A 12855-nucleotide genomic window follows, 5' to 3' on the forward strand; every position below is an offset into this window, starting at 1 on the left:
GCCGCACTGAAAACTATGAAGAAAGAAACCCTTTCCTTAAAACAAACAGTAGAGAAAGCCATAAGTAGTTACACTTAACACAGGATATTTGTATTAAGCCTATTATACTTTTATCACTGCATTCTTTATTCAGTCCCTTAAGGTTCTTCAACAACAAGAAGAAGAATGTGTAATAGTATTTAAACAACGGTATGTCTGTCCCCTATATTAAATGTGAACGACGCGTTTCACTCTATACAAAACTCATTCGACGTTTGGGACACAACCAAAACATCAGTGATAGGAAGACTATTTACAACAACGGTTGTTATGGTGTGCACACCTTTTCTAAGCTGGAGAAGCATGTTTATAATTAAATATACTTGTCATAAGACATCATGTTAGGCCTATTATATTTCTAATACTACATTCTTTACCAGTACAGCACCACAACGGGTTTAGTACAGCTTCACATTAGGCTTACTAACTGAAGAATTCACGAGACCCGAGTATAGAATCACAACAGGATAGTAGATATAGTAAACAATTCATCACAACATATTAGTAACTGTAGAGCTCACGAGAAGTTAAAGATTCATCACAGCAACGTAATTGATTTAAGTTAAAAACTCATGATATAATTACAACATTGTTATATAATTAACTGTCTAAACCATCCACACCAGAAGAATTATCACTCATTACCCCTTTAAAGACGTTCATGTACTTCATTTATAGGTTCATATACATATTCGAATCCATATAAAGTTTTGAAACGAACCATATTTATAACACATTAGCAGTTTCCAGGAATTGTCTGAAATGAACCATATTTATAACACATTAACAGTTTCTCAGGTATTGTCTGAAACGAACCATGTTTATAACACGTTAACAGTTTCTCAGGAATTGTCTGAAATGAACCATATTTATAACACATTAACAGTTTCTCAGGTATTGTCTGAAACGAACCATATTTATAACACATTAACAGTTTCTCAGGAATTGTCTGAAACGAACCATATTTATAACACATTAGTAGTTTCTCAGGTATTGTCTGAAATGAACCATATTTATAACACATTAACAGTTTCTCAGGAATTGTCTGAAACGAACCATATTTATAACACATTAACAGTTTCTCAGGAATTGTCTGAAACGAACGTTCCTGCTTTTGTGACATAATCACTTCATTCCCAAGATGTATGCTCGATTGATCCTGTTTTTATGTCATAATTCCACTCATACACACAAGTGAAATATTGATGCACAGATTTATAGAAATTAGAAAAAGGTGGAAATTAGTCTTACTTTGGAAGTATGTAATGGAAGTGATGCCACATTAGGACTTTTAACAGTGTGGTATAAAGACAGTCCTTTTTCAAACACTTACAGAATCCAGACTAGCCCTTGTTTCGTCCAACTCGGCCTGGAAAGCTTGACAACGGCGTTGACAAACCTCAAGCTGATCCACTGTTTGCTGAAGTTTTTGATGGTTTTCGTCGTAATGGGATTTCAATTCCTTGAAAGTAGAGTGAAAAACTAGTAGAGTCATTCATTTTCCAATTTCACATTATGTTAAACATAGAAATACTTTTTGAACTAGTTGATTAATTGTTTTCTAAATTTGAAACTCAAAATAGTTTTACTGATAACAGTTTGCAAGAACGGAACTTCGTCTTTCACTTTCCAAGTAAGTTCAGGTTGGAAGGGAGAGCAGAGACAATTCCTGAGAAACTGTTAATGTGTTATAAATATGGTCTCTTGGGGATGAGTGGAATTATGACATAAAAACAGGGTCAATCGAGCATACATCTTGGGAATGAAGTGATTATGTCACAAAAGCAGGAACATCTCTTGGGGATGAGTGGAATTATGACATAAAAACAGGGTCAATCGAGCATACATCTTGGGAATGAAGTGATTATGTCACAGAAGCAGGAACATCTCTTGGGGATGAGTGGAATTATGACACAAAACCAATGTCGTTCAGGCATATTTCTAAACGTTGTCAATGTGATGTGTACCTTAGACCGTCCAAGGCGGTGATCATGCAAGTTTACGATTATTTCAATCCTGTTCACGAGCTTGCTTACTAACTACAGGAAAAACTTTCAAGTTTAAATATACCTTAGCAAAAACATATTCTTCTCTAACTTAGATTGGTAACTGAACCAGATAAGTATGATAAAGCCAGGTTTCTTCAGGTGTTAACAATTTATCCACACCACCCATAGACAGAAGGTAGACTAAAAACAATTGTCAAAATTAACTGAAAAGGTAAAAAAAAAGTTGGAATAGATACCACCGTTTATGTTCCATTTGTTAATAATTTTCTTACCACTCAGCCACTGCTTCTGTTCTTATTTAATGATCTTCTTAATATTTGGCCACACATTATATTCATTTTGTTAATAATATTTTAAACATTCTTCTCTGTGTTATTTTTACTTGCGATCTTTTTAACATTTGACTACTTATATACCCTTTGTAGTAATCATCTGAAAATCTGACCACTGTTTATGTTCCTACTGTTAGTGAGTGTTTTAGCATTTAACTATAGTTTATTTTTGCTTGTTAGTGGGGCCTTTTAACATTTGGTTACAATTTAATTTCTTCTCTTAGTAACTATTCTAAAATATGGCCATAGTTTATGTGGACTTTAGTTCTTATTTAGAGTTCTCACTTTAATTCTTAAGCCATAATTTCTCCAACGATTTGTTCCAGCAATCATTTCTTTCTTTAGTACCAACACCTGTCTGACCTTATTTTAACCTGTCTTTCCATATAATAATGTTCCAAGCTGATGGACTGGTTTGGGGTGTAAATACAACAATATCACAGTCAGTTTGTTAATTACTAAGTTATCAGACTTATACAGTCAACATGATTTATGTATGTCTCTCTTAATGGTGTTCACCGGAACTTTGATCGAACTTGAACCCAGGATCTCTGGCTAAAAAGGTCAGTATTAACTAATGTACTTGATGTCTCAAAAAAGTATTATCTTTTGATTGATTAGGACAAGACACTTGAGAAAAAAAGTTTTCCGTTGTTTATAAAAAAAGGAACGAATGCAAAGTTTGAAGGGGCATAATATAGCCATGTTTTATAATCAAAGGGTTTTACGAAATTAATGATCCCCCGACGTTTGACATACAAGCCTTCATCAGGATTAAGTATTTCTGGTGAGGTTGAGGTGATCGAATATCAATCTTTGTCATGGTTAGTAGCATATATATAATCACTATAATTCAAATTATTAACTAATTACTAACTTTTTTTAACTATTGGATACTAATTACTAACTAGTTTATATCCTACGTTTTGTTTCCTAATCTCTGGTGTTTTCAAGGACGTCCTGAGGACTGTGTTTTATGGTGTTAGTAGCCAAAAGTCCATCATGTGTCGTCTTGAAGATTAGTAGGAAATGTTAAAAGTTTAGCTATTACCCTGGAAAGGAGTCGAACACTTAGTCATTACCCTAGTGAGGAGTCAGAAAGTTAGTCATTACCCTGGTGAATGATTGAAAACTTAGTCATTACCATAGTGAAGATTTGAAAACTTAGTCATTACCATAGTGAAGAACTGAAAACTTAGTCATTATCATAGTGAAGGGTTGAAAACTTAGTCATTACTATAGTGAAGGGTTGAAAACTTAGTCATTACCCTGGTGAGGGATTGAAAACTTAGTCATTACCATAGTGAAGGATCGAAAACTTAGTCATTATCATAGTGAAGGGTTAAAAACTTAGTCATTATCATAGTGAAGGGTTGAAAACTTCGTCATTACCCTGGTGAAGGATTGAAAACTTAGTCATTACCCTGGTGAGGAGTCAAAAACTTAGTCATTACCCTGGTGAAGGATTGAAAACTTAGTCATTAACCTGTTGAAAATTTTAAAGCTGGTTATTTCTCTGACCTAATGTTTCAAATAAAGAAAGTTGGATATCAAAGAGCTTTTCAATCATTTCTAATATAATGAAGAGACGCCCTTTAATTTTAGTGTAATCGGTATTAAGAAATTCATTAAACCAAACTACACATCATAAAATCATATATCTGCTACTTTTCACCAGAAAAGAATCACTAATATTCTATTGGGTGCCAACCCAATTAATTAGTTCTGGTAGCGAACAAAAAAGTCACCTTTGTAGGTATTTAATTCGAAATCTACAAGAAATCGTATAAAAAGAGAAACATCTTTATTTTCGATCCCAGTCATTAGGCTTGACGAATTTCATTATTTCACTAACTTTGACATTTCTCGTCAACACACAAGTCTTCCATTTAACAAGTCCACCTCCCTCTCCTATGATAGAGGACACTGCTATTGATATTTCAATATTTTCACAGAATGAGAACAAACAAAATGACACCCTCCACTGCCTTTGCCACAGTTTTTAAAACAAGATGAATCTTCATAAATAGCACATCATAGTGAGAAAGACTGTAATAAAGCTGTGTACTTCATTCGCATTTGCAGATATTTTTAATCTAATTATCAAGGTTTTCTTGACATAGCAGAAGAGATTTAACCATTAGAACTCTCTGAGTGAAGCCCCTTAGTGGCACAGTGGTACGTCTGAAGCCAGGTTTCGATACCTATGGTAGGCAGAGCACAGATAGCACTTTGTGTAGCTTTGTGCTTAACAACAACTCTGACTAAAGTCGTTTCACTAAAAAAAATCAATATCTGGATTTAGGTACCAGCATCGTTAATCAAACATTTAATTCCAAAGTTTTCAGTTAATTAGACAGATGCTTTTCATACTTTATTACTTACAGGTTATTGGACACTCATATCTGAGTCATCCAAACATATATTTATGCATCTTTATTATCAAACCAACGTGGCAAACGTATTACAGCAGATGATCAACAAATGCTTAGCAAAACAAAAATGTTTTCTGAATAAGAAAACCTAAATTTTAAGATAACACCCCTAATGTAATTGACAAAAAGTGGTCACAGAGTCTTTTTCTTGTTTTAATATTTGGTTGTGCTCCCTCTGGCTTTTATAACTGCTTGACATCGCTGATTGTAGTCAGGGGTGAGTTCATGATGCCACACATGGAATAGGGTTTCCTGCAGTTCAAGATCGTTTCTAGGTTCCTTCTCTTGAATTTTGTTACCTTCCAACAGTTTTTGATAGGGTTGAGAACTGGGCTGTTGCCTGGCCAGTGTAGTGTCTTGATCCTCTCCTTTCAAAGATAGTTCTTAACTTGAAGAAATGAAATTTGAGATGTCCCTTCAATACATGTAGATTAAATTTTCCTCTTTATTTCATATCTAATGCATAGAGTGCATGAATATTACCAATATTTTAACTTTGTGGCATGGAACAGAGTCATCCTGGAGTGTGTACTGGTCAGCTCTACCGAAGTTATCCCGAATTGTTGACTTTAGCCGGGACTCGAGGATCTTGATGTACATGTTGGCATTGACAGTGCCCTTTACAATAATCATACGTCCCACACTCTGGCCAGAGATACATCACATGACCTTGTGGATGCTTCACAGATGCACTCGATGAAACTCTTATCCTGGTTAATGTTATACAAAGGGCTTCCCACCAGACCTGTGAAAGTTGATCTTTGATTCATCCGAGAAGACCACTTTGCTCCACATTGCTTCAATCCATTCATCATGCTCTTTGGCCCAGTTGAGCTTCATCTTCCTCATTTTGTTTATGAGGAGGGGGTTTCGTTCTTGTCCATCTTACTGGAAGACCGGCTGAACACAGGCAAGACCAAATGGTTGCAGTAACAGCGACTCCTGAAGTTTCCAAATAGCAATAATCTTAATACAGTAATTGATCCCTGTCACTTTACAATATACATGGGATGGGCAACAGGAAGTAGCAAATAATCTTAAACCCTAAGTAGCAGCTGAGAAGAAAACGATAAGACTTGAAAAAGCTGATAATAATAATAATCAGACTTAGAAAAGAAAGTAACAGCAATGGTAAATGTGACAATTAGAATGGTGGAAATATTTATTGTATCACCCGATGTTTTCTTCAAAATCATCATCTGTTTGAGGCACTAATGCATGGATGTGAAGAGTTGCTTCATGGATGACGCAGTACTGTCTAATTATTACCAAGGGTATTGCATCAGCCATAATATTTGGCTATAAGTAAGGTTCTTAATGAGAGTAAATTTAAAAGCCTATCTGCTACAGTGTGCTAAGGGTTACGAGCTAACTCCACAGAAGAAAGCACTTATTTGTTTCTTTGAGCAAAGAGGGACTTTTGATAACACAGATTGATTGAAGAATTAAATTTAACCAGTCTACTGTTAGATGATGGGTCTAGAGATGTAGGGGGACTGGCTGTGTGAGGTGATGGAAGGGGTAGGAATATAGCTTCCACAGCACCTGACGATTATGTGCGGAAACAGACGAGCCTGCAGAATCGTTGACTCTCGTCACAGATCTCAAAATTGTATGGCTATTGTATGACTCAATTGTGAATTTAATTTGTGATTTATTATTAGTGTTTATCTTTAAAAAATAAGTTTTTTGCTATAATTTCTGAGCCCTTCTGCTACCCGACTCTCTAATTAAACAATTACATGTATCGTAATAATTTTCTAAGGTGCTAGACTACTTTAAAGTAACACTGTTGGGCTTTAATAGGCTTTCATTGATCACAAGACGAACGTAGAGTCAGTTGTGCAAAGTTTCGCGCTTACTGATGTCAACTTCTTTAACGGACCATTTAATTTACGACAGTACATAATACAAACCACTAATGTTGATGTGTTTCGTAAGAAAGGTATACTTTATTTTTTCTTTAATGTTACTTTCATTAAACAGTACAGGTTAGACTGTTTAACACGTAAATATTTATTATTTTTGATTTATTATAATATAAAGATTGTTTACTAATATGATGTTCGAGCATAGTGAGATATCATTAGGATAACGGCCGAAAATGCCGTGAGGATATCCAACCATTCCAAAATTTAACGCTACTAATCAGCGGTCCTCCAGTGGAACAGTGGTAAATCTACGGACTTACAATGCTAAGATCTGGGGTTCGATTTCCCGTGATGGATGCAGCAGATAACCCAATGTGCCTTTGCTTTGCTCCCAAACAAACAAGGAAAAGTACTAATCAGCGTTAGAACTATCATGGCGTCATGGTTCAATACTTACTTCAACTCTTTGTTAACTCTGTTAGCAATTCCAAGATAAATGTCAGGCAAAAGAAAAAAATTCAGAAACGTCGCTAGATAATACATATATATCTTTTCAATTTCACCGTTATGTTTCCACAGTGATTGTATTCTAAAATATAAAGTTTATTGATCCATCCAGGTTTGCAGTAAACTCAAGTGACTTATCCCAAATAGAAGCTGCCATATTACATTTTGAGCCAACTTTTAAGCAATACCGGAAATCAACGATAACAGAAAACTTTGACATTAGCGCACTAACACTGAATGACAACGTTGAAGTTTGACGTATATTTAATTAGCTATACCGGATTTATTTACATTGCTTGCTTTGATCAGAAGATAATATTAATATTGTAAATAAAAGAACACAATTAAACTTTTAGAAATGTGAGGGTGAGCCGAGTAGTTGCCTTAATAAAATCACAAAATTTATATTTCTTAAATATTTATTGGAAAATCTTATATTTTCTCACTTGGTAATCTTATCTTCAAGCATTATGAAACATCCTCCTACAACACTGTTATACAACATTGATGATTTTACTAACAAGCTGATTTTCTTATTGTTGTTGGAATATAAAATACTTCTGTACTAATTTAATGATATATATATATATATTGTACTTCTAAAAATACTGCATTCTTCAGGCACAGCGCTTCAAAAGAACTGCCGAACAGTCTCTAGAAGAAGCTCAGTCTCTTGTTAAAGAGCTTACCACCGAGAACACGAGACTCATTTGTGACAAGACTAACGTGGAGACCGAGCTGTCTGGTTTGCAGGCTGACTATGACGTGCTCCAAAAAGAACTTAAGGTAAATAAAATCACGAAGAACACTTATCTAATGTCGATTTTAATCTTTTTTTTTATCTCAGTTCAAACAAAACGACTGTAGAGAAGTGAACTGAATAAAGACCACAATCATAATTGATAAACTTTTTATTCATATACAAAAACGTTCTTAAATATAGGCAACTGAAGAACGCGCTACCCGGGCCGAGACAGAGCTAAGACACACTAAAGACCGATTGACTCAGGAACAAGACCGTTTCCTTAAGATGGACTCCATCAAAAACGCACTGGAGGTGGAAGTGCGGAATCTGCAAAACCGGATAGAAGAAGTGGAGTCCAACGCCTTGGCGGGTAGCAAACGAATGATTGCGAAGCTGGAAACAAAGGTGCGCTTATTTATCCCTGAACTACTAAACCTAAATAGAAATACAGTACTATGATGTGGTATAAAATTAGATCTCTGAGGTTTTATTTATCTGTTTTACTGTTCCTTTAATGTCATTATTTCACAACTGTTCTCAGTTAAAGAATGTTTCGTGATAATTCAGTGGGTATGCATAATGTTGAAAGTCTGAATGTTATTTCACTCGAGATCATCCTAGATAAAGATCACGAAATAATATTCCTCTAATACGCTGATAGGGATCGAACACACTCTGCAAATATGTTTATTATCCCGACATGAAGCGTAAAAATGTTTTTACTTGGTGTTTGAAACACGAAATAATATTCCTCTAATACGCTGATAGGGATCGAACACACTCAGCAAATATGTTTATCATCCCGACATGAAGCGTAAAAATGTTTTTACTTGGTGTTTGAAACAGAGTGAAAGTTATACGTAGTTATATGACTAAGATAAGTACGTTTTATCATAAGATCCGGGACATTGAAATCGACTACGAAGAAGAGAAACGCCGCCATGCGGAGACACAGAAGGTGATACGCAAGAAGGAACACCGTCTTAAAGAACTGCTTCTGCAGACAGAAGAAGATCACGATACCATCCTTAGTTTGAAAGACTGTGTGGAAAGTTTGAGCGAAAAATGCAAAACATACAAGCGTCAACTGTCTGAACAAGTTAGTTGTTATTTATTTAAACATAAATACACAGAGGGTTGAATAAATAGATAATCTCGAACACCTTCATTTCTGTTATTATTTTGTAAACTAGACAATAATAGGCATTTTGAGTTAGCAACAGATGGATCTTGGTGGCTCAGTGGTAAGTCTGAGTGCTTATAATGCTAAAAATCGGGTTTCGATACCCGCGGTGAGCAGAACACAAATAGCTTATTGTGTAGCTTTGTGCCCAACAATAATAACCAAACAAAAAATCACCATATAAAGTACTTTTATTTCTAGTGTTTCTCTCTATCACGTTCATTTAAACGGCCATAAACGTTTCGACAACAAAGTGTCATACATTCTAAACAACGTAAATCTTTAATAACAAAGTTCTATTCACGGGTCAAATTGAACATCTTTTGCCGTCCTTTCAATTAAAACATCTCCTCAACCAAAAACATGGTCTCTCTTCACTCTTGGATTGTCTAAAAATACACGTGTGGCGACTGCAAAGCCACCTATAAAGCAAAAACTAAACTACATTTTCCCGCATCCATAAGTACATGGAAGTGTCATTTAAATCAGGTGGAATACTTTTAAGTCCATCGAATTCGACGATTCAAAAACACAGACACGAAACTGGACATCGGATAATTCACTCAGGATTCACCATTATACGCAACTAGCTGAAGGCCTGTCATATGACGATAAATACTTATTTATTTTGATTCGGTAAATTTGTTCTAAATAATTGTTTTATCAATATATTTTCTAAAATAAATGAAATTATAATAAGACTGTATTTAAAAAAAATTATTGTCTCTTTTCTAATATTTCACGAAAAATATTTTGTAACTTGTCATCACTTGTGTATGTCTGTGAAATTTTATACTTGCGTAGGATTACATACAATTAAAATGTAATATTAATTTAGCAAAAACACACACATTAATGGGAAGACCTCTATAACATCAAAACAACAGAAAAATAAAAAGTTAATCTCAAACACATAAGCTACTGAAATTTGTCATATTCTAAACGTTTATGTTTATATTGTTACGACAGCGGAAGTCACGTGACTCTAGTAACACGTGATGAGTATGTAGACGATTCAAGAAGAGACGAGATGTACGCTTTTATAGTATATAAGCCGGCAAATAAAGTGACGGCAAGAATATAGTTGCAGATAGAAAGACTGAGGATAGACACACGGATAATCGTGTCAAGCGGGCACCGTAAGATTGAAAACATAGACGGACAATTGAGTCAAGCGCGGTAGTAAGTAAAGTGCGTGAATCGTTTGTTGTAAATTTTAGCGTGTGTCTAAGGTAAGGTGACTGTGGAAATTAAGTGTATTGCAAAGTTGAATTGAGAAAGAATAAACTAGTTTTATTTGACAAAGGACTTGTATCACTGAAGTTCTTCGGAAAGAATTTTTTCGAGTAATTAACAAACGACCAGAAACGTAACAACACCCTCTTGACACCAAAAAAGTCCGCCTTTTCCGATTTGAGACCAATTGTTTATCGTTTTGCCAAAAGTTGCTATATTGGTCCCTTTGACCTTACTTTGCGGCGCCAAAAAGGCCTCTGAGACCGCGGTCACATAGCCCATATTACCTCTCGCACAAAGTTGTATCTGTAACTCGAGTTTGTGGCTTTAAACATGTGGCCGTGCATGAGGTGCAAACCCACAGAGAGAGAGAAACATTCGAGCTTATATACATATATATATTAAGAAGGAATAGTTTAGGGATCACAAATTAAATTTTCAATTTTACTTTTGTGAAAAGAAATATGTAATATCATCATGCCCCCTCAGTGGCACAGCGGTATGTCTGCGGATTTACAACGCTAGAAACCGGGTTTCGGTGCTCTGCCCACCACGGGTATAGATATCCCATTGTGTAGCTTTGTATTTAATTACAAACTATAGGTTAATTTTTCCCCCAGTGACACAGCGGTATGTCTACGGACTTACAACGCTAGAATCCGGGTTTCGATACCCGTGGTGGGCAGAGCACGGATAGCCCATTGTGTAGCTTTGTATTTAATTACAAACTATAGGTTAATTTTTCCCCCAGTGACACAGCGGTATGTCTACGGACTTACAACGCTAGAATCCGGGTTTCGATACCCGTGGTGGGCAGAGCACAGATAGCCCATTGTGTAGCTTTGTGCTTAATTACAAACAAACAAATAAATCTGATATTTCTTTTCAGTTTCTTAAAGTTCAGACACGAAACATTCATAATATATATATATAAATCATCGATTTATTCTGTAGTGACAGAAAACTCTTTGTGTTACTATTAACAAGTTTCATTTCATCAACGTGAAAAATGGAACACAACTTGACAAGTCTTTCAAACTGGCCATGTTAAAGGAATGGTGAAGTGTTTGGACAAAACGCTCTTCGAAAATGTTTTGGCGATGATTTAATATTCACGAAACCTTTATCTACATAATACCTACTTTGATCTATCGCCAGCTGCTCGTGGTAGAGCTCTAGATTTCGAATTTCGTGAGCCGGGTTCGAACCCGTGCGACATTAAAAAAACAACATTCACTGTACTTTAAGCTGTGGTACATTATAAGGGTTACTCTTAGCGTGAATGTTAAGATGCTGCAGACTGGTGGCAGATAGCCTTAGTAACTTTGATATAAATACAAATGCTATATTTCAATTAGATTTTGTTAATCCAAAATACACAAAACATTTAATCTACCGAATAATAGCTCATGTAGAACCTATTAATGGTTTCAGCAAGGTTTACTTATAAAGGAAGAATTTTAATTGGATGAAATTAAACCACTCGCCAAAGGCATACGTCAAAATATTTTTCGTAAGCAATCATTTCTAACCCAATTATAAAATGGTATACTTTTTTTTATCAATATCTAAAAGTTTAGATGGAAATTAAAAGCCCATTTTTCATAGATAGACGGACAAAAACTTTGATTTTTTAGCCGCGTCATAATGGCTCATAGAACGTCTCTGAGTTTGTTTGTTTTTTCGAGTTTTAACTCATAGCTCCATCATCTGTTGACGGAATTGAGATCTAATTACAGTTTTGGACTCAGGAGGTCAAACCCTTTTGATTAATGCATTTGACTAAGCCCAAGGTCTCGTAGATTAATATATTCTAATCTTGCCTAAAAGAATTTCAGTTTGAGGGTATACTGTTAGAGATCCTAATGAGTAATAAAATCGAATCGAGTATACGCGCCCCACTCTTGGTATTGCTGGCGCACAAAATATATATCTAATAAAAAAGGGAAAAAAAGGCCTCGTGCATTAATTTATTCTAATTCTGCCTAAAAGAATTTCAAGTGGCGCGGATATTGAAGATTCCCTTATATTACTTTTTTTAAACTCCATCATTTCTTTCACAATTCACGGTGAGTTGTTTTTCATATTCTGACTTTTGATACTTAGCTGCAAAAGAAAGAACGAGATATTGAGCTACTAGTGCCCTCTCAAAGACAAAAAACAAACAAATCCACTTGATGGACGTGGTACCACCTCTCTATCAGTGTGATTGGCTGAATAACTCGCGTACTTTCTGCTCCGTTAGGCTAGCGTGTTGTAATCGTCGTTTACTCAGTCGTTATCGTCGATATCTTATAGTTTCTTGTATCACACGACAGAGGGAGTAAGGAGTTGAGTGTTTTTCAAATTCTTTACAAATATATATATACTTCCAATTACTTTGATAAATAATTGGGGGAAACGTGATATAAACTCAAAGAACGCCACCCCCCTCCCCAGTAGCACAGCGGTATGTCTGCGGACTTACAACATTAGAAACCGGGTTTCGATACCCGTGG

General features: G+C 35.4%; 1 protein-coding gene across 1 annotated transcript in view; it reads left to right on the forward strand.

Annotated features, from left to right (window-relative positions):
- Positions 1-7807: 7807 nt before the first annotated feature.
- Positions 7808-12855, forward strand: part of LOC106475390 (paramyosin-like) — a 12911-nt gene continuing 7863 nt past the window's right edge. Inside the window, exons 1-3 of the mRNA XM_013936073.1 lie at positions 7808-7979; positions 8137-8343; positions 8837-9037. Coding sequence (XP_013791527.1) covers positions 8224-8343; positions 8837-9037 — 321 coding nt within the window. The 5' untranslated portion in view covers positions 7808-7979; positions 8137-8223. The remainder of the gene's footprint in view (positions 7980-8136; positions 8344-8836; positions 9038-12855) is intronic.

The sequence above is a fragment of the Limulus polyphemus genome, unplaced genomic scaffold, assembly GCF_000517525.1.
Source record: "Limulus polyphemus unplaced genomic scaffold, Limulus_polyphemus-2.1.2 Scaffold8507, whole genome shotgun sequence".
In the NCBI taxonomy this organism is placed as follows: domain Eukaryota; kingdom Metazoa; phylum Arthropoda; class Merostomata; order Xiphosura; family Limulidae; genus Limulus; species Limulus polyphemus.